Here is a 22,945-nt window from a genome sequence, read left to right on the forward strand (position 1 = left end):
CATTCCTGCAAGTCCAGGGGCCCCTCCGTGTACCCACCCTGTTGCTGACCTGTGACCGCAGGGGAATGATAGTGTATCTGTTTCTACCCCTCCCCATCCAGCTCTTGAGAACAGCGTCTACCTTAGCGTCTGGCATACGCTAAGTAAATACTGAGTGTGTGGGAAAAAAAATTTTTTATGTAACTATATTTGATTAGGTAATATATTCACGTGTTTAAAAACCAAAGGTACCCCCCAAACAAAAAACCATGAGCCGTTTGCCACCCACACTTGGGCCCCATGTTATCAGTTTCTTCTATTCTTTCTGGAGGAATTGCATCGCATGCGAATGAATGTTTACATATATTCCTTTCCCTCTTTGCCCTGCGAACTTACCTGTGAACATCAGAGTGTTCTGCACAACGCTGAATGGAGTTGGTACCTATCCACTGCAGAGCTTGACTTTGCCAGTCTTGATCCCAAGGTCACTAGAGTCACATATCAGCTGCCCTGTTGGCCATGGGACTGGGAAAGCACCCACTTGGCATGTGTTCTTTTAACATTAGTTTCCTCTTCTGGAAGAGGGGACAGAAGCACAGGTGACAGCACCTTTTCGTCATTTGCAAGGTGCTGGAAGTAGCACAGCTTTGCCATGCTGGGTTTGGGCCTGGATCAGGAGCAGTGCAGTGAACCTCCTGCCCCTCTGCTGGGACTTGGCTGCCTTCCACAGCTTCACTATGTACTTGACTGTTTTCTTGGCCCACTCCAGCCCAAGGAAATAGAGTAGAACTTGGCCAGTGACACTGGAGCAGAGCAATTGAGAAATGTGCCGTGCCGTGCGGATGGTTTGGGCTGGCTGCCTGTCTCCATTAACTGGGAGATCAGATGGGAACAGTTGTTGGCTTCCTTGCAAGTGCCCTGAGTGTAGAGCCTCTCCAGTCCTAGAGAGAGGATCACAGCCTCGCCAGAGATTCAGGAACTTAGGGGCTCATTGCTTGTTCAGCCCTGGCCAGTAGACATTTGAGTGTTTGCCTGTGTAGTAGGTATTGTGACCTTTCCCAGGATGCAGATGCAGCTGGACACAATCTCTGCCTTTAAGAACTTAGCTTCAGGTCTGAGATAGAAACTTGGAAGATAAATTCAAAAGAAATAGAAAGTGGAATGAAATATCTGTCACAAGATTAGGTGTAACAATTTAAATAGCATTTCTTAAAATGTGGCCCAGAAGCCACTTGCATCAGAATTACCACTGAAGCTAGACCTGCTGAATCATATCCCCTGAGGATGGGACATATTTTTCCCTGAGAGACTTGAGCCTTTTGTTAATTTTAAAACAGAGATCTACCCTTCCAGATGTGGACTTCTCTTCAGGAATGTGAAGGTTATTAAGCAAATGTTCCACCTGGGCCTTTGAAGTAGCTCAGAGTGCTTATGTCAGTAGAGGTATTGTCACATCTGAGATCCTAGCTCCAAGGTGGCTATAATCCTCACACTGAGTGTAAATGATCAATTGCAATACAGATACCAGAAGACGGAATCTAGCTGACTTGCCAGGGAGCTTCAGCCAGAAAGAACATGTGAGGGGAAGTAAACGGGTTATGTAACACACCCTTGTCATGTCCTTTGGCACCTCCTTTCCTCTAGGTCAGGGAAGAGGCAGGAGGGGGCCCGCAGGCATCCAGCCCAGCCCTGCTGTGCTGCACACTCCTGGGAAGCCGCTTCCCTAACCTGCATGGCTCTTCATGGCTCCAGTGACTCAGAAAAAACAGCAAAAAGAACACAGGCACACCAAAAAAAGCTTCTTAAGTAACTCCAAAGATGAAACAAAGTTTCTTCATCAGAACCTTGGGAAGGTCACCCAGATCCAGTTCTAGAACCAAAATATCAGGGCTGTACATACAGCCAAACCTCTGTGCAAGGGAGTACATGTCCCAGACCTCCTTTGGAGGCAGGGTAGAAGGAGGGCTCGGGACTCCCAAGTCCCTGGGTTTCTATCTCGGCAGCTGTTGAGGCCTCGAGCACACTGCTTCTCTCCAGGAATCGTTGCTTATAATATTGGTGCTCCCTGCTGTCTGGGATTATGGTTAGGATTAAGTGAGATGACTCGGGGAGAGTTCAAGGTGAGTAGCACTCAATAAATGTTGGCTCCCATTATCATTGTAATTATTCATTTCATCATCCTTGACCAGCACCATCATTAGGTCATAAAATGCACCCAGTTGGAGCTTGACCAAGGAGTAGAGTCAGAGAAGGGAGAGAAAACAGAGCCTAACTGATACGCAGCTGCAGTTGTTCATCTCTTCCTTGCTGTTGTTCAAGCATCAAGCCCACAGCTTGAGGCCTGAGGCTGAAGGTCAGGGACAGCCTTGGTCTACTTCGCACTGGTGACTCCAGCTGGCCGGGTGTGACTCATCTTTGTGGTCTGCTGGAACCTTCTGAACGCAGTGCTTGGGTTCTTTGTCTGCCTTTGTCACCTTTTTGTCTGCTGCTGTTTCTGTCCTGATTCTTGAAACACTGCTGCATGGAGAGCCCAAAAGAAGTCTGAGCGTCTGTGAGTTACCTTCTCCCAGATCAGAAATAATCCCTTCCCGGCTGCTGGGTAGGTGACGCACGTCTGCTTTGGAAGCTGGAGGGAGAGTTTGAGTGGATGGGCTAGAGGTCTAGAGGTCCCTCTGAGCAGGGTGAGAAAGTTTGTACAATTAAAAAACAACAACAAATTGATACAGAATCGCCTATTTCCATCACGCCCCCACCCGTTCAGGATAAAATTCATTACTACTTATTCCAGGCATGAGTCCGGGCTCATTTTTATCGTTTGACCTTTCACCCCTTAACTCTGTCACCTCTTTCCTACTTCCTCTCCACCCTTTGGAAGGACTGTCATAGTAACAGTTACCACTCACTGGTCACTTTCTGTGTGTCGGGTACATTATTTCTTTAAATCTTGTCGCAAGCCTGTGGGGTTACTGTTATTTGCCCTCACTGAGATGACAAAACTGAGATTCCGAGATAACTTTTCAAGGTCAGTGGTCTGTAAGGTGGAGTTGAGACCCAGATCCTTCTAACTCTGATGTCCCTGTTTCTATAAATTGTTGTTTTCCGTGAGAAGCATACTTTTACCTGAGGACAAATCTCATTGTGATAAAAATACTGAGTATCGCCCTGGCGGGGTGGTCAGGGCACATGCCTAGGTTGCCACTGAAGCTCGACTTGCTGAATCATGTCCCCCGAGGATGGGGCAGGTTTTTCCCTGAGAGACGTTAGCCTGTGAGGTGGTGTGTATTTTGTTAATTACACAGGATCATACGGCATGTACAGTTTTGCATCCTGTTTTTGTTCGACGTAACATTCTATCTTAAGCTTCTCAATTGCAGTTTGAATTCTGATCGAAAGTCTCTCTTCATCTCCTCCCCTTCCTTCCTTGGTGCGAAGTGGTTCCCACTGAGCATTGTCCCTCCGTGGTGTCTTCCCTTGATTTTAAGTTTAGAAAGCTCCCCTATCCGGAGATCAAATAAACATTCACCACGTGGAATCTATTTTTAAAATGCTCCATTTTTCACATTTGTATCGAATGCTCTGGCATTTGATTGTACTTTCAAAGCCATTTAACTGCCAAGAATTACATAAAATGTTAACAGTGGCTCTCCCCGGGGGGTGAGATTATTCATAATTGCTTTTTCTTCTTTCCTGTGTTGCCTTTACGAGTAAAAAAATAGATGTTATTTAAACCAAAACGGACCGCGCTCTGTCTGGAGCTCCACAGTCAGGATCAGCGCTGGGGGAGACTGGGCATGGGGTGCGGAAAATCTGGAGGAGCCCTTGCTCGGTCTCCTTGGGTCTCAGTTTCCCCCTTGGTCAAAAGAGGGCTGGACTCTTGGGTCCTTCCTGGCCCAGTGAGAGCCTGCACCCTGGGAAGGAGCATGGGCCACCCGAGTTCGGTCGGGCTTGGGCCTGACTTGATAGATAGCCGTTCCTCGGGTGACACAGCCCATCCTCAGCCTGAGTAAAATATTACACCTTTTTAGGGGGAAGGGGCAAGAAGGCTGTGGACAGAGAGTGAGCGCCAAGGAAGTGGGGGCGGAGGTTGCCAAGGTGGAGGTTAGGACCCCCCGCAGGTGGGCGTCCATCCAGCTGGGACCCAGGGAGGGACAGCAGGCTGTTGAAGACACGGCGTGGGGAGTGACTCTTCCACTAACCACCCCTGTCCTCCAGGTTTCAGTTTCTTCATGTAAAAAAATGGGTCTAATAATAGTACCTGCCTGGGTAAGGTATTTAAAACAGTGCCGCCGTGGTAATATGTAAACGTATTGAATCAACGCTGTGTACCTTTAACTTCCATAATGTTACCTGTTGGTTTGATTTTAATAATAACGGCAACCATTGGTGTTAGGGCTGCTGGCTCTAGAGGGACCCGTGACTTTGGGTAGCTTACTCTCTGAGCCTCAGCTTTCTCATTTGTCAGGTGGGGATAGTGCGTGCACCTCTGCGGCTGCTGTAAAGAGGAAGAGAGCTCTTCTCTCAGGTACCCCGTACATAGCTGGCACTGGAACTTTATTTCCCACGTCCCCTTTGAATTTCATTTGCGCAGCGTTGTAGAAGTTGCAAGTTAGTCTATAGTTTGAGGCCCAAGACTTAAGATAAATTCATAACTTCATAGGATGTGATTTTATACATCTGCGTAAAGACCCAGCACTGGCCGCCAGCAGACCTGAGTCCCCCTCCCAGCTCTGCGCCCACCCAGTTGTGTGACAGAAGGTCAGGGTGACTCTGAGCCTCACGTGCATTAATCTGTAAGGGGAAGAGTTTGAATGGGATTAAACCTCCATCCTGCAGGCTCGTGGGGCTTTGGTTGTCTGCTTCACACTTATACTATGATTTGTTTATTGTTTATTGTGACTTTGGGCCTTGGCCGGGTAGCTTAGCCGGTAAGATTGTGGGCTCCATCTCGTCAGGGCACATACAAGAATCAACCAGTGAATGCATAAATAAGTGAAACAACAGCTCTCTCTCTCTCTCCCAAAATCAATCAATCAATTAATAAAAATTTTAAAGTTGACTTTAAAAGAAACTTTGATGTCCCTACTGCAAATATCGTAAGGACAGGAGGACAGCAATCAGTAATATGAAAACAGAGCAGCGTGATAGAATTCTTACCAGATCCTACTACCTGCCAAGGCCGAGAGCCTGAGGCTTCCTCATACTTGGCGGGGAAGGAAATGAGCACAGGCTGGAGAGATGGTAACCAGAGTCACACTCCAGAGAGACATTCTACACTCTTAGAAGGGCCGTGGGAGCTGGAAAGGACACGAGTGAGTCGTCGTCATTTGGTGCTGTGTGGGTGGGTGGCGTGAGCTCAGCCGTCGGGAGTACCCCAGTACCCATTCCTCGCTTTGGAAAACACTGGGCTTGGACACAGACCTGGAAGGGACTCTAAAGGTCATCTGCCCCACCTGTCACTTCGTGGATGGATGAGTTGGGCCAGGTGTGGAAATGGCTGCTCATGCCCTTGACCCAGCAGTGTGAGGATTCTTATCTGACTCTGCTCGTGCGTTGGCAGAACAACCCCTGAAACACGGAGACTCCATCATTGTGGCCGTGGGACCCCAACTGTGGCCAAGCCACACAGCTGCCTTCACAGGCTGCAGTCAGTACTTTTATTTTAAGCTGAGTTCTAATATATTTGTGCCTATTTTGTAACTGGCCCTCTGCAGGTCAAGTCACTTCTTTTTAGAATGAGATGTGTCACTTGTAAGTAGACTCCAGCCGCTTCAAAATACTCAGGTTCCTCCACAACACTCCCTTTGCTGATTCTGTTCCTTCACGTTGATCACAAGTAGTAACACACTCGTAATGGACACACTTAGGACCATTTCAGAGCCAAAAAGGAGTTTTGGGTGTGGAATATACTTTTTATAAAAAAGCTTTATTGAGATCATTGATATATCAAAACACTGGACAGTTTTATACTCTTAAACTACTCTGTGTTTCACCTAACTGAGAATTCATCTCAGTTTCTTACTAGAAAAAAAAATAATGATTACCCTAACACATGAATTTGCAAAGTGCTGTTTACCATTCTTTCAGTTGCTCATTACACCAGGAAAGTTGTCTAAGAAACAAACTGTTTCTCTCATTCAAAGTCCTGCAGTAGAAGCTTATTGGCCCAGCCTTGTACCAGATTCTGGGGCTTTCTCGATCACAGGGCTCATATTTCCAGGTGAAAACAACTAAGTTTCACATGACTTGTGGCAGACACAACATAACATCTTGAGTTACAAGCTCAGTGCTTGAATACGAAACAGAATGAGAGACTTCTGAATTAGAATCTAATGCATTTTCTCTTCTGCCCAAATGAATTTAATTATTTTTTCTTTTCCACTGTTTCTTTTGTAGGGGTTCAGCTGTTGCAAAAATAGTTGGTAATAATGTCAAGAAACTTCAGAAGTTCGCCTCCACGGTCAAGATGTGGGTCTTTGAAGAAACGGTTAACGGGAGAAAACTGACAGACATCATAAATAATGACCACGAAAATGTGAAATATCTCCCTGGACACAAGCTGCCAGAAAATGTGGTAAGGCTTCAGGATGAAAAATCACATTTGGTTAATTTTGAAAGCTACGCTCGGTTGAGTTAGCACTTGGGACTTGAGGAAATACAAAAGCTACTTCCCTCTTCCTTTCACCTACCAAGTGCCTTGCTTGGTCGGTTTTGGTTTTCCGGACTCAGAAATGGGTATTGATTTAGTTTGCGAGAGCTGCCGTAACAAAGTACAGTAGACCAGATGGTACAGTGCCGGAGGCTTCAAGTCTAAAATCAAGGTGTTGGCAGGGTGGGTTCCTTCTGAAGCTCTCTCCTGGACTTCTTCCTGTGTCTTTCCATGGTCTTCCTTCTGTGTTGTCCATGTCCTAATCTCCTTTTACAAGGACACTGATCATGTGTTGCATTAGGGCCCATCCTAAGGACCCTGTTTTAACTCAGTTACCTCTATAAAGACCCTGTCTCCAAATACAGTGATATTCTGAGGTACTAGGGTTATGACTTAGGAATTTTGGCTCACAACAGGTTCCTTTCTTGGCATTCAAACTACAAGTCACATCAAAGCTGGATTAACAACCTTGTCTTTGGCCGATCGTGCACCCTGGTAACTCCTGATATACCCTTTCTAGATACGTGGACTTTGATCCACTTGTGAGGACATTTAACCCTGGTCTGTAATTAAAATCAGAGTCAAGGCCTAAATTACAGAGGAGATGAGAGAATATAGAAAATTGTAAGACTGACAGTTTAAAATTCAAGCTTGGTAGGTCTGAGAGGGAAAATACAGGTTACCACGTGGCCTCACTCCAGTGACTTATGAGGGAAGGAAGAAATGAGCGAAAGGAGGGTCCCCCGCCGCTCGTCTGAGTGGAGTTTATGAACTGCTGTGCCAGCTTCACTCCTCGGTAGCGTTCTGGAATTGTTTGAAGACCAGGTCGTGGCTGCCTCGTGCCGGTGGTTAACCAGCGAAACTCCTCTCCTTGGTTATGGAAATACCCATCACTACACATGTTCACTCACAAACCTTCCAAGCGCAGGGTCGGGTGCTGGAGACAGAAGGAGGCGTGAGATGACCTCGCCTCCCTCATGAGTCCAGCGGGGGAGACAGGTCTGTGAACCGACAGGTGCCGGGCGTTCGGAGCTGCAGCGACCGTGCTCGCTGGAGATTTTTGTTTGGCTTTCGGCTACAGTGTTCATTAGTGTCCAGCACTATGCTGAGTCGTTCACATATATTGTCTCGTGCTCTCAATAACCCTCTTAGGTTTGGTGAAGAACGAAATTCAACGCAGTAAACTTGACGATCTAATGGGCTTTATGAAGCTATTCACAGTTCCATCTAGCGTCCCACCTAGCAACTGGAAAGGTGCTCAGAGGAGAGGTACAATGTGGAAGGGTTTTATGGGCAGAAGGAGAGTGGGACAGGAAAGTTAAAAGAGTGGGTTATTTCGGGCACGGGCACCTTTCTGTACGGAAAGGCAGGTTATCAGGCAGGTTACCTCACTAGTATTGAAATTCAGGGTGATTGGCTTAAAAATCCCACTCCCTGAAGAAGCTGTAACGGCAGTTAGGTTAGTTATTAGGTTTTGGTTTGGTGACCTGGCTTAGCAAAAGTGACTCCATTTTGGCCTGTTGTTTGTTTGTTTTAATAGGTTGATACTGTTCGTTTTTCTATGATGATGGTGATTCTGATTTTATAGGGAAAGAAACCAAGGCTCAGAGAGGTTAATGAACCGCGTCCAAGGCCGCATAGCTAGAGGCTAGGGCTGGAATTTGATTCCTGGTGGACTCCTTCCGGAGCCTGCTGAAGCTGTTGCCTTCTAGACAACGATGATTTTCTCTTCTGTGTCACTCAACGAGGGCCAGGCAGCATTTCCTCAGGGTTATTCTTTTTATTTTATTTTATTATTTTCACTTACAGTTGCCATATAATATTATTTTATATTAGTTTCAGGCCTACAGTTATTCTCGATGCTGTTGGTGGGGAGAGAAAGGATCCCTAGGGTTCTGACTTTGGAAGTTAAGTTGTCCACATATCTGACGGAAAGAACAAAGGGAGCAGCTAGCTGTTCCCGCTGCAGTGCAAGGCCTTCTGTGTCCCATTGGCTTGAACAAGTTAAGGGTCACCTGCGGGGCCCGTTCCACCTAAACTGCACGATTCACGTGGGGAAGCCTTCTTTCCTGGCATTTACGAGCCTCGCCCCAAACTGGGCTTCTCTTGCTGAGGAAGAAGGAACAGACGTTGGGCAACAAGCAGCAGTCTCTGCTGGAGACCACATGCTCCTGTGTCCTCACCGGATGCCCTCACCTCTGTCCGTGTGTCTGTGAGTCTGTGTTTCTCTGCCAGTGTTAAAATTTAAAACCCATTTTTGTATTTATTGGAAGGAAAGAAATCATAAGAGCTGACGTGTACTGAGTGCGTGCCAGGTGCCAGACTTTTTCTGAGTCATTCAGTCTTCACAGCGGTGCTCTCAGAGCGCTTAGCCAGGGACAGTTTACTGAGGGACCGTTTTCAGAGGTGTGGGCACAGCCGAGGGAGCCAAAAGGCCTTGGTGAAGCGCCCAGAGATTAGCAACAGCGGGAAGCCGAGACCACCCCTGAAAGGGCAAGGGGACAGACCCGTGTCACCAAACCAGCCTGACAAGAGCTTAGAGATGTGAAGAGGGGCTGCCTGTCAGGAGCTGTAACTGTAGAATGAAGCCAGCAGGCCTGCGAGCCCAGGCAGGAGTGGCCCAGGAGGCTCAAAACGCCCTGACCTGTCATCTCTCATCCCACCTCGGGTCCTGTGACAGCGCCCCCCATTGGCTGAAGGCAACTGGGAGGCAGAAAGCAAGGGTCTCAGAGGAGACGGTCCACAATAAGCAGCCTCCCGGAGAACAGAGGGGGTCAAAGAAGGGCAGAAAATGGATTGGGGGTTTGGGAGAGCAGCAGAGAACAACCCACACAGGATCTTGACGGCTCCCTTTTACAGGTAAGGAAACTGAGGCATGGAGAGGCAGGACCCTCCTGGCTTCAGGTACAAGTTGTGAATGAGGAAGGCAGAGCACAGCTCACACTCGCTGTCTGTCTGCACAGTGCTCTGCACGTAGTAGGCACCTGGTAAAGGGTCGGAGAATGAAATCACTTGGGCCAGCTTTGGTATAGGAGTAACTGTTTCCTCCTTGCTGTGACAGGTTGCCGTCTCAAACCTCAAAGAGGCCGTGCAGGACGCGGACCTGCTGGTGTTTGTCATTCCCCACCAGTTCATCCACAGGATCTGCGACGAGATCACCGGGAAAGTGCCCAAGAAAGCCCTGGGAATCACGCTCATCAAGGTGACTCGCCCCCGGCCAGCCAACCGGGGCAGGAAACCCTCCTTCCTGGGACATTTCACTTCCTCTTGCATCTGTTGGACAGAAGGAAGTGAAGGGGAGGTTCTGGCAGGTTTCAGGGTTTCCGTTTGTTTTTGTGAAGATGCCTGGGAGGTAATCAAAAACATACCTCCCGGGAGCCTAGCTTAGGAGGAGCAGGAGGCCACTTTCTCTGGCAGATGTGGGCGGGGGGGGCTCCTCCTGGTGAGCCCTGTGGTCAGAAAGAACCTTCCTGACCAGTGTGTGGGTCTCACCGGCATTCTGGAAATCACCAGGGGTTCGTATTAGTTCCCACTCCTGGTATTTTCCTCAAAGAGGGAGTTTTTAACTAGTAGTCTGTGAACCACCCCCAAAGATCCATAGGCAGAATTCAGGAGGTCTGTGGTCTTAACTGTGGGGGGGGATTGCATTTTTATTTATTTTAGCCTCTAACTGAAATGAGCACCCTCACTTAACGAAGGATGACCACAGGCCACAGTTTCAGTAATAGTTGTATTTAGCAGGACCTGGGACCCTCTTGTCAATAGAAATCGTCATATGTCCACCTCACTCTACAGTGGCTTCAGATCTCTCAAGTATCATTTATGCCCATCACTACTTTGAAATTACAGTCATTTTTAGACCTGCCATGGCATCCTTTCCTAATTGCATTAATAAAACAGCACATATATAACTTTAACAGAAATTTTATTTTTGTTTTTTTAACATTTTGGTGACTATATTTCAATATAATTGGCTTCCTGGGTGATCTTATGTATCTCTCTGTATGCATGTGAACTTCTGAGTGAGGTCATAAACTTCACCAGACTGCCCCGGGGGGGTCCACAGCATAGAAAAGCCGACGAGCCCCCTAGAGAGACTGTTCCAGAGTGTTCACAGATTAATGTCTGTGAAAGCAAACTCCGGTGTCCACAGAAGACTGGATAAGCGAGTGGTGGACTGTTCATTTTGGAATATTACACAGTAGTACATAGGAATGAACCGGAGCATTCGTGCAGCCACGTGGGGGACTCTCTGAAGTAATAACGTAGCATAAAACAGCACATCACTTTCGAACAGGACAGTTCCATTTACAGGTTTTCAAGGACAGGTATAATGACTTAACATATTGTTTAGGGACAGTTATATGTGGCAAAATGATCCAAAAAAGCTAGGGGGCCCTGGTCGGGTTGCTCAGTTGGTTAGAGCATGTCCCGATTTGCCAAGGTTGCAGATTCGATTCCCAGTTGGGGCACGTACAACAAGCACCCAGTGAATGTATGAGTAAGTGGAACAACCATCGATGTTTCTTTATTCCTAAAATCAATCAGTAAATAAAAAGTTTAAAAAAGAAAGAAAGAAAAGCAAGGGAGGAGTGCGTACAGAATTCAGGCTAGTCGTTCACCCTGGGGACGAATGAACTTGGGGAGAGACACAGGGGACTTCAGTGGTGTTGGTCATGTTCTGTTTCGTGTAACCTGGGTGGTTCCACATTCAGGGTGGGGCTACATGTTCATTTTCTTGCAATTCTTTATGCAGTACATGCGCAGCGTATATGTATTCTCTCGTAAGAGATATTTTTGAAGATGCATGTGCCACTAGATGTCTGAATCTAGATAGATAACCTATAAAGCAATGCTCCCGGACCTCTTCCCTGTGGGTGGTTTCTTTTCACTGTACTTCTTGACCTCCTTCTAGGGCATAGACGAGGGCCCAGAGGGGCTGAAACTCATTTCTGACATCATCCGAGAGAAGATGGGCATTGACATTAGCGTGCTGATGGGAGCCAACATCGCCAATGAGGTGGCTGCAGAGAAGTTCTGTGAGACCACCATCGGTGAGCACCGCTGGGCCGCGGGGCCTGGGCCTTTGGGGTTTTAACATACATTTTCCATGTCTGAGATTTCCTGTAGTGGACTCTCCCCTGCCCCCTTAGCATTCCTGGGGTGGACCTTTAGGGGGAATGGGGATTTTATGTAAGAGACCATTCTGTAGAACTGAAGGGTCTCAACAACCTCCAGAAGGAAAGTGAAGCCAAGGAGACCATTTTGACCCATCACAATCCAAGAACAAATTATTGAGGTTATAAACACAAAAAGGAAAGTTGCTTCTTGTACCAAGAAGCAGGTGGTTACATCTGTGGTGGGGCTCCCCTGGCCTTAGAAACCCAGCTTTTCTTTACTCACAGATGCCACTATCTGGATCCTCACTGGATTCCAATGGGATCTGAACATTGGTGGGAATGATCCCTGTTTTCAGGTGAAAATAAGTTACCTGCCCCAAGGTCACACAGCTAATGCAGAACCCAAGCTCTCCTTATTTCCTGAAATAGAAAGTTCTTTCTAGTCTTGCGCAACATTGGTGTAAAAAATTTTGTTTCTTTAGGGCTTCGGAATTCTCAGGTGCCTGTGAATATGTTTGCATTTGCAGTTGTTTTGCAATAGTTTACTTAAATTTATCTACCACTCCAGAACTTGCTCCCGCTCTTGTCAAACACTCGAGTGCTGTGAATCATTTCTCCCTGGCAGGTTTGCAACAGGAAGCTCTGAGACAGGTCGGGCTCTCCTGACTAAGATGGTATGCACGGGAAAATGTAGCTCCCGATTCTCATTCATGCCTGCAAGTTAGGGCATTTTTACTTTTTTTTTGCATTTTTCCCTTTCTTTTTAATTGCATAGATATTATGTCATTATTGTGGAAAACAGGGGTAATCAAAAGAAAGCCATCTTTACTGTTTCATTTAATTTTCATTATTTTGTTTGTCCAGATCATTTATGTTTGCAGTTTAGTTATATATTGTTTTATAATTGCTTTATTAATGTATAACAGACAACTTTCAAAGTCCAGCAGCATACATCTCATAGCTGCATAGTATTCCATCGACAATCCCATATATGTGGGCATTTAAAACTCTGTTTTTGAGAAATAATATTTTTGGAGAGGAGAGGTACCACAGAAAATATAAAGAAGAAAACAGAGTGGCCTATAATACCATTTCTCAGGTAGATATTTTCAAAAATGATATAGCCACAAGTATAGAAATTCAAACAATATGAGAAGGTATAAAATTAGAATTAAGATGGTAGTTTCCCACCTACTCCCTCTTCCCAGAGGGAATCTGTTAGCAGTTTCTAAGCATCCTTCCAGAAAAATTTACATATGATATATGCTACTGTATAAATAGGTTTTATTTTTTCACAGTTAATTCTTTTATCTGTGATTTTAATATAGCCTGTGAAATTATTACGTAATTCAGTTTTTTAAAAAACCTGTTAACTACTTGTTCCAACTCAGTCCTTTTCGCCAATAATCAACTGGCTATCAGTTTTGCCAATTTGTTGGCTGGAATTGACTGGTTACTCCAATCTTTCCTCAAGGCTGAGCTTTCCCCTCCAATCCCTGATTTAAACCTCATGTCCACCTGTAGGTTTTGGCAAGGATTTTATCTGCCTCTAAGCCCTGTCTGCTGTGGGAAAGTTTCCAATGGGGTGCAGGGTGCATTAGGCTCTGTTGATTTGTAAAGACAGACAAATGCAAGGAAGCCACACCTCTTCCCTCTGGCTGTTGTTTACTCAGTGCTTCCACCGCCATTGCTGGGGGTTGGACCACGGTTAACCAGAGCGGCCTGAATTAAGTACAACATTGAAAGTAAGATAGAACAGGAGGGTGATATTTTCTGAATTGTTTATATAACCTGAATTTAATTATAAGGAAATCGCAGAAAGCCCAAAGTAAGGGACATGTTACAAAACAACTGGCCCACACTCTTCAAGAAATGTCATTGTCACAGACTAAAGAAAATTCAGGGGGTGAAGGACAGCATTGAACAACATTGGCATAATTGTTAAGGTTGGAATACGGATGTCTGTTAGGTAATTGTATCAACATTAGATTTCCTGTATTTGATAATTGCACTGAACTTACCCGGATCTCCTTTCTTGATGACATTAGCAACCAGCTCATTTTTAATTATGGCAGATCCAAGAATTTCAGCCCATTTGAGTCTTTCATTAGAAAAAAAAAATGGCATTGTTTTTAGTATCTTGTATAAATACTCACTGGCATGGTGAACGGCGGTGCCCCCTTGTGGTGAAAGTTCTCTTCATCCTTGGCATTGACCTCACAGAGTCCAAGACTTGTACTCAGTCATCCCCCAAATATTTTTCAAAGCCTATTATGTGTCAGGCATGGCACTAAACATCGAGGATACTTAAGCTCCTTGTGGACCTTCTAAGCACTGAAACAAATACGGAATCACAGGCTCATGAAATGAGGGTTTTGAAGGAGTCTAATTAAAGAGGTCGATTCTCTCTCAAACTTGGCATGAAAGAGAAGGGGATTTTCCTGTCTTTTGGTGCATACTGAACTTGGGGCGGCCCTCCCACATGGCTGTTGGACATTACCTGTTCTGTACCAGGTGGTCAGGGTCCCCGCTTGCCGCATTACTGCGTATGACTGGTAATAGTAATACGGTTAATGCTTTCTGATCCATGATTTAGAATAATCTTTTTAAAGTACACTTGAGAAAAAGTGTTGATTGCTATAAATCCAGCTCACCTCTCCAGTCGACACTGTGAGGAATTTGCAGCTGCAGAAGGACTCACAGACCCCACTTTGTATCCGTGGCAAATGGAGAATGCACTTCTCCCTGCCTGGTTGTCCGTGGCTCACAGCAGCAGATGGCTGGATGGAAGTCACTTGAGGGAGGGGCTTATCTGTGATGCTCACAAGCATCCTTCCTGTTGGAGGCACTGAGCAGCGGCCCACGGTGAGGGCGAGAGAAGAGAGCCAGTGATGATGTCATGATGAGGAGGCCGGGGGCTCGTTTACCCAGCCCCGGTGATGAAACAGGGTGCACAGAATCACCCAGACGGCCTGGTGACGGTTTAAAAAAGGAAGGGGACAGTTTGCTCAAACTGACACATAATATTTGGAAAAAGGAGAACACAGCTAAACAATAGGTAATAGCAGTGAGTGTAGAATAGAAAATGTGTTTCTAGGTATTGGGTATAAATATTTTAAACACTTTATTAAGGAAAATTTCCTTGAAAACAAGTGTAGGTAGCACAATATCACGAACCCCATGTACCCCTTGCCCAGCTTTAGTAATGATTAACTTCTGGCCATTCCTTTTTTATTCTTAATTGATTTCAGAGAGAGGAAAACATGGATTTGTTGTTCCACTTATTTATGCATTCACCGGTGGTTTCTTGTATGTGCCCTGTCTGGGCATCGAACCTGCAACCTTGGCATGTTAGGTCAACGCTCTACCCAGCTGAGCTACCCGGCCAGGGCCGGCCATTCTTATTTCATCTGTGTCCCCACCCTGTTTCCACTCCCCCTGGACTGTTTTGACATTATATTACTTGTGGGTGTAATCTTAATGTTGACAGTCATCTTTGTTTCTGCTTTGGAAGAATAGAGCTCTGTTGTCATGTTTGTTTGGGTTTTGCCGGTTTATCTTCTCTTTTCTCACTCCGGGAGGCAGCACAGCATAGAGAGTCCGTTCTCTGGAGTCAGAGCACCTGGGTTAGAATTTGGGCTCTGCCTCCTAATGGCTGTGTGACCCTGGGCAAGTTGGTAAACCTCTCTGGGCCTCCTGTGGGTCAATGGGGTAAACTGTAGTCGCAAGCATGGGAGTTGTCGCCTAGCCCGTTGTTATTACATGTGAGCCGAGTGCTCATTATGACAAATAACCTGTTTTCACACCTGATTCTCATGGAACCCCACAACAGTCCTAGGAGTGCCATAGTGTTTTGCTCATGAAGAAACGGAGGTTAGAAGAAGTTAAGTCACAGGTTTGCAAACGTGGCTGCCCCTTGGAATCACCTGGGGAGCTTTGAAAATGACTGATGCCTGCCCCCCCGCGAGACCGACTTAATGGGTCTGGGGTGTGACCTGGGCTTTGGTGTTTTAAAGATGCTCAGGTGACTGTAATGTGCAGACAGGCTGGGGAACCAAGAGGCAGGCAGAGCCCAGGCACTGGAGGCCTCGGTGGGCCTTCTCCTGCCTGTGTGGAGACGCTGACTTGGGAGCCAGGACTCGGCTGGTGAGTTTTGTGCATCCTGCTTTCCAGAGCCCTCCCAGAGCCGAGCACCCCCAAGCCCCCAACAACCAGAGCGCACCTCACATCAGGTTTTAGGTGTAAAGTTTGATTTTTGTTTGTTTTTGTTTTTAACCCAAAGTCCCTAAACAAACCAAAAAAACTGGAAAAACTCCTGAGTACCTGTCTCATTCTAGGAACTGTCCCAAGGGAGGGGATCTAGCAGTAGCAAAAACAAGGACGATGAATGCAAACTTCTACTGCACCGTGTCTGTTAATGTCCCGTTGACCAAAGCAAATCACGCGGCTGAGCCCAAAGGCGGCGGGCAGGGAAATGCGGCCACTCGCTGTGAGTTCAAGCACAGTGCGCGGTCAGGCCTAACATCCAGGTAGAAAGGGACGCCCTCTCCTCCCAGGACACAGGGTGAATGATTGTGAACAACAATCTGTTACAGAGGTAAACATAGAAATGGAGCTTATAAGTGTTCGTGGTAGCAAAAAGTTGCAACAGTGTTAGATTTCAGACACTAAAAAGATACTTAGGTAAAATATAATGCATGGACACAGCAAAAGGCAAAGCAGCCGTTTAAAATGATGTAGAAAAGACATGCTGTCATTGAAAAATCAGTTGGTTAGAAGGTTGTCCCGCTACGCCAAGGTTGCGGGTTCGATCCCCAGTCAGGGCACATACAAGAGTCAACATGAATGATAAATAAGTGCAACAACAAATTGATGTTTCTCTCTCTCCCCCTTCCTCTCCCTGTCTCTCTAAAATCAATAAATAATAAATAAAGAAAATTGGTTATGCCATAAAATGGGAGAAAGCAGATTATGAAACCACACATACATTATGTCCCCAGTTTTGAGAAAGTCTATGTCTGTGCCTATTTCAGTAAGTTAAAGACGTTTGCCAAATTGTTAATGATCATCTGTGGTGAAATTCTGGGATATTTTCATCTCCTATTTTTACCCTTAGGAATTTCCTAAATTTCCTGTAATGGCCATATGTTACTTTTATAATAAGAAAAAACTTATTTGAAGCTGTGTTAGGTGTGAAAAATTAAGATTAAGAGACTGTTATGAATTTCCTTTCTTTCTAACCTTTCAACAGGCAGCAAAGTAATGGCAAACGGCCTTCTCTTCAAAGAACTTCTGCAAACCCCAAATTTCCGGATCACAGTGGTTGAAGACGCAGATACGGTTGAGCTTTGTGGCGCTCTTAAGGTAAAGCCAGCCTTTCATTCCTGCTCGAGGCGGGCGGTTCCTGGTGCCTGGCCACTGTCCGCAGGGCTGGCTCTAACCCTGGGCTTAGAACGGGCCCTGTGTTCTGTGCCGTCGCCCCCGCGGAGAATAGTGCATGGAGAGCCTTGTTCGTCGCTTCCCGCTCTGCCCTCGCCGTTCCTGGGGGCTCCGGGCTCCCCTCTCGCGTCTGGTTTGCTTTCATTGATAAATCGGGGAGAATTGCGGTGTTTTGCTCTTCGGGGAATTGGCAACGTTCATATTCGGGAAGCGTGGTGAGCACCTCAGTTGTAGAGCGTTACCTGGGGGCAGAGTCTTCTGTTAATTCATGTGTTTCTCCTGCACGGTACCTTGAGTAGGGAGAGGAACTGTTTCCTCTGAATGACACACTCTATTGGTTTGATGGTTCGGTCGGTGGTTCTTGTGAAAGGAAAAAAAGTCTACTGCTTCTGGAGCTTTTTTCAAGAATAGTTTTATCTCAGGGCAAAGATCAGATGTAAGTAGCAGCTCCTGTTGGCCAGGGGCTTGAGAGGGTTAAAAAGGGAAGTTTCCACCCTTGGGCTCCTTAACCGCCTTTACTTTTTAAAGGCAGGTCAAGGTCCCTCTCACTGTCCTGACTCTGGGAAAAAGCCAGCTGGGGAGCTGGGTTGCTGAGTCATTTTTATTGTAGCAAAAGCTGCTTTTTAGGAACTTGAGCACCTAGGGAAGGAAATGAGGTAATGTGGCATTCACTTTACTTTGTTAGGTAAGAATTGCAAAGATGAATGTCGAGGAGCCCTGGCCAGTGTGGCTCAGTTGGTTGGGGACTGTCCTGTGCGCCGAAGGGCTGTCCCTTCCATTCCTGGTCGGGCACGTGGCCGGGTTGCAGGTTTGATCGCAGGTCGGGGACGTGCAAGAGGCAACCTATCAATGTTTCACTCTCACATCAACGTTTCTCTCTCTCTCCCTTTCCTCTCTCTCTAAAAATCAATAAAACTTAAAAAATAAATAAAAGAATGTCAAGGAGACCAAAATCCAAAGAATGCCTTCCCACTCCTTCTCTAAATTGTACGTCTAGTTTTCTTGTCCAAATTCAAAACCACTTTCTGGAGTTAATAACGTGTGTATGTGTGGTCACATGTCCCTGCACGGTGAGAATTTTAAAAATTAAAGCCCATCAGTGACTGGGCTCCCAGGCAGCGTGTGTCCGTATTTCCGAACGCTAGTGGGGGACATTCTTCACATTCTAGGCAGGTCCTGTCATACATGTGAGACGCTGGCTTGGGCGGCTTTGTTTATTTTTGTTGGTTGGGATTTTTATGTGTTTTTAATAGTCCTTCATTAGTTTAATGACCGCTCGACAGCAGGGGCATCGTGAATGCCTAATTGCTCAGCACCCGCCTGTGTCGCTCCAGAGCGGTTTTTAAGTGACTGGGTCTTTCGGGTGGTGGGTGGGGAAGCCGTGAGATCCTGCCTAGAACAGAGGGTGCTGGGGGGGAAGATTCTAGATGGACAGCCCTGGAACAGCTCTGGCGAACGGTGCCCCCGCCGGTCTTTGTCCGAGCTTAGAATGGCTGTTCGTTTTTGTTGGCAGGAAGCCTGGGCGTGGATTGATGCCACTGCCACGGCCAGCGGGTCACTGGGGATGGAGGCGGACGGGGGTTGAGAACCGCCCGTCACGCTTCCCCGTGGCCGTCCTTTGAAACAGGAGCCGCTCCCGTCATTCCTGTCGGCTTCCTCGGAGCTGGGATTTTTGGAAACTGAGAACAGGCGTTTCGGCAGTAGTTGGGTCCAACCGTGCTGTCGGGCGGATGAGATAGGATCCAGAGAGTAAATGACTCAAGCGCAGCAGGTTTGGCACAATCCCAGGATCAGTGCCGGTTTCCAGAACCTTGGTCCGGTTCTCTGGTTACTGCGTCCAGCCTGACTTTTCTGGTTTGCGTCTGGACGGCTGAATAAAATAAAGCCCTCCCCGTCGGGGCCTGCCAACGCAAGCACAAACGGACATGTTTGTTTTATTACGTAATTAATTGGTTTTTCCCCCTGATTATAAAAGTCGTGCATATTTTACACAACAGAAGGGTGGAAAGAAGACAGTGAAAGTCACTGATAATCCCTACATCCTGAGGTGACCACTGTAGTCTTCGCTGTGTGCCCTTCTCATCTTTTAGCAAGTGTGCGTATGTCCCCTTTTTAAAACAAAGACTGGATCTTACCGTTCAGTAGTTTGACGTGTTTGACCCCTTTTTCCCATTAAGAACCTTTAGTAATCTTCTCCATACTCACAAATGTAAAAAAATGTACTCTATGTTTTTTGTGCTCAGAAACATGAGGGCGTGTGACTGAAAAAAAAGGGAGGGGGAAATAGCTCCTTACAAGGTTAAAAATAAAAAGAAAATTCAAAGGAATTATGCAGAATCATTTTGTACCAGTGGTCTCACTGCCTGCAGAATGTCCTGCACCTCCCAGCTGTGCTAATCTCCGAGTCAGTAACAGAACATTCTTTTTAAAATATCAACTTTATTTAAGCATAATTCATGCACATGAAACTGTGTCCATTTAAAGTATACAATACAGTGGGCTTCAGCAGCTGTGTGTGTACATCCTGAAAGTCACCACCACGATGCAGAACGTTCCGTCTTCCCCAGACAATCCCACGTGTCCCTGTGCAGTTCACCCCCACCCCAGTCAGGCAGCCGCTGATCTGCTTTTGTACGCACGACTTTGCATTTTCTGAAGATTGTATAGTAAAGTTGTACAGGACATAACCCTCTGGGTCTGGCTTCTTTCCCTAGGGATGTATTTTTGTTTCCATGTCAATTTTAAGAGATACTTCATACAGAAAAGTACAAAAAATCGTTACGTGTATAGCTCAACCTATGTTACCATGTTGAATAGATGCTTTATCAGGATTAAGTTTCTTCAATGGAGACCCAAATAATAGTGGCTGCGAGCAGGTGCAAGTTTATTTCTTACGTGAAGATCTTGAATCCATGTAACAGCTCTGTTGCACAGGATTCGTAGGAACCCAGGCTCCTTCCAGCTCACAGGGTGTGGCCCTTGTCCGTGTGGAAGGGGAAGAAACTTTCCCCTACCGCTCTGGGTTCTTTTGGCTGGTCTGATAATTAAATTGACGGGAGCCAGGTTAACAAGAAAAAATAACAGAATTTAATCACATACCTGTGTACGGGAACCCGCATCCCTGAATGAGCCAGAGACCTCACATACATGAGAGACTCCGAGACAGAGGGGGAAAGAGGAATACGTGACTTCCTGAGCTAAGGAAGAGGGAAGGTGCCTGGGGTTTCAGGGGAAGCGGGCAATTTACAGGACTATAAGAAGAGCAGCTGTTCAGTAATTAGATGTTTGCCCTGCTGGGTAGATGGGTCATGAAAACTTATTTCTGATAACTCTTATTAAACTTAAACCCCAGTTTAACTTTTTTAAGGGATAGGTAAACATTTCTCTTGAGCCTACAGGGTCTTGATTTGCCTTCCGCTCAAAATAATTCACATGCCAAGGTGGCACCTCTTGAGGAAGCCTGTTCTGAACCCTTTCATCCTCATGTGCTAAGATGGTGACCGTAGTTCCAACCATCACACCGGCCTTCCAGGCAGCAGGGTAAAAAAAAGAAACAGGACAGAGGCCATGTGGCAGGTTCTGGGAAGTCGCGTGGAATACTTTGCCTCCACACCAGTGGTCAGTACTTAATTGTGTGACCATACCTAGCTGCAAGGGAGGTGGGAAAATAGTGTTTTTTCCCCACCCCAGGGAGCCGTGTACTTGCATGAAAATCAGAGACTCTATTACTTTAAAAGAGGGAAGAATAGGTTGGAGAATAAACCCAAAACCTGTGCCACGGGCTCATGACGTTCCTTTGTAGGGTTGTCTCTAGTGAGGTTGACCACTGCTGATTGCTGGGTACGTAGGTTTCCTCCAGGGCTTGGCTTTGATAAACCTGCTGTGATGGCTGCCTTGTGCCTGGTCTCTAGCCAGGACCACCGCCAGACCCCTTTGGCCATATGTGGCTATTTACATTTATATTCAAATGAATTAAAACTTCTAAAAAATTTTTAATTCAGTTTCTGAGTCATAGTAGCCCCATTTCAGAGACTCAGTAGCCCCGTGGGCGTCAGTAGCCAGTGGCTACTGGCTACTTGAATGGATAAGCGGATCTAAAATATATCATTGCAGAAACTCGTCCTGGACAACGCTGCTCTAGCTAAGACAGCCTCTTTCAGGTTGCCGGGCCCGGTGGGCCCAGGGTGGGCTTGCCCGCAGGCCTCCTTGGCATCCCAGCCCGGCTGCCGTGCACAGGGCTCACCCTGCGAACCTTGCCTTGGAGGAAACCCACCCTCCGCAGACAGAGCTTCATCTGAGGCCAAGCGCCTGGGAGCTGGCCTCTGGGAGAGCCGGCGGGGCTGTGAACGGACAGAGAACGGTGAGCGCTGGCCTGGGCTCAGTGGAGCGTTCTTCCGAGGCGGTGGGCGCGTTGGCAGCACCCGCAGGTAGCCCGGGCCGCTTCTCCAGCTTTACATTCTTTCTGGGAGGAAGGCAGCAGGAGGGATTGAGTCCCGCCCTGCACGCCCCAACTCAGAATTGCAGAGGGGGCTCTTCGGGGGGATGGGTGCCGCTCGTGTGGCCATCACCAGGAAATGGAGAAGGGCGGAGGCCCGTCTGTCTTCTGAAAACCGTGGTATTTTTAGCTCCTGAGCAGTCGAAAGCAGATTTAAATGCACAAGGGGTAATGACAACTTTCACAGCTGAGCCGTCTCAGGACGGCTGCTCGGATGCTATTCAAACGCGATCTGACTGGCTCAGTGTGTTTATTTTCTTTTGACAGGGATAAGTGGCAGAGGGAGAGAGCGAGGGTTTCAAGATCCATCATAAAACGATTAACCTGGGCTGGGGCCCAGGGTCCCCTCGGAAGGGAAGAGTTTGTCCTGCAGCAGCCCCCTGTTCTCCCCTCCCCACCCCCACCCCGTGGGGAGGTTAGATGTCTGGTGGAAACAGTGAGGTGGTCTCAACCTGTGTGCCCTGCAGGGAAGGGGCCGAGAGAGTGGCTGGAGCCCCCAGGCCATGGGCACCCTCATCTGAGTGCAGCGATATGAAAGGTCAGAAGCACTGGTTTGGATGCTTCCAGTGACTGACAGCTCACTCCTTTGTCTCTAAATCTCTTCAGTTGGGTGGGGTCAGCTCTTGGTATTAGAAAGTTCTCATCTTGACTATGCGCGGCCCGCCTGTGCCTTCCACTCCTGGGCCCTGGAGCAGCGTGGTGCGATCTGCTCCCCAGAGAGGACTCGGGAGCCAGGCCTCCTGGGTTGGAAACCCAGCCCTGCAGGTCCTGACGGTGGGGCCTTGGGCAGGCTACTTACCCTGTGCGCTTGAGCTTCCTCACTTCCCGCTGTGCATCTAATAGGACCCGCCTTCTAGGAGAGTTGTGACGATTAAATACACTAATAATATAGGAAGCATTTAGAACAGTTCAATAAGTTTAACTTTTGTTGTTATTTTTATTGATTTCCCCATAAATCTTCCCTTCTCCTAAGCCGATCCTTTTTACCTCCCAAGCCTCTGTGCAGGGGGCCTGAAGGGGGGGCTCTCTGGGGCCCTGGTTATGTTCTGTTTTTTTATCAGGGTTCTGGCTCCATGGGTGTGTGCAATTGGTGAAAATTCAAGGTGTACACTTATGATTTGTTTACTTTTCTGTATGAATGCTATGTTTAAATAAAATAGTTGACTTGAAAACAAACCCAAAAGGTAAAGAAAGCAGTTGATCCAAACAGTGTTTAACAAGAGACCACTCTCAGCATTCTGATTTTCTAGCCGATGCTCATCGATT

General features: G+C 46.9%; 1 protein-coding gene across 3 annotated transcripts in view; it reads left to right on the forward strand.

Moving 5' to 3' along the window:
* The window catches only part of GPD1L (glycerol-3-phosphate dehydrogenase 1 like), a 43,822-nt gene that overhangs the window by 1,212 nt on the left and 19,665 nt on the right, over positions 1 to 22,945 (forward strand). For all 3 annotated transcript variants that reach the window (XR_014000335.1, XM_081159262.1, XM_081159263.1), the window contains exons 2-5: positions 6,373 to 6,550; positions 9,687 to 9,827; positions 11,541 to 11,679; positions 16,997 to 17,109. Coding sequence is in view for 2 of the 3 variants with exons in the window: in XM_081159262.1 (XP_081015388.1) it covers positions 6,373 to 6,550; positions 9,687 to 9,827; positions 11,541 to 11,679; positions 16,997 to 17,109 (571 nt within the window). In the remaining variant the exon portion in view is untranslated. The remainder of the gene's footprint in view (positions 1 to 6,372; positions 6,551 to 9,686; positions 9,828 to 11,540; positions 11,680 to 16,996; positions 17,110 to 22,945) is intronic.

Source organism: Miniopterus schreibersii (genome assembly GCF_964146895.1).
Source record: "Miniopterus schreibersii genome assembly, chromosome: 15".
In the NCBI taxonomy this organism is placed as follows: domain Eukaryota; kingdom Metazoa; phylum Chordata; class Mammalia; order Chiroptera; family Miniopteridae; genus Miniopterus; species Miniopterus schreibersii.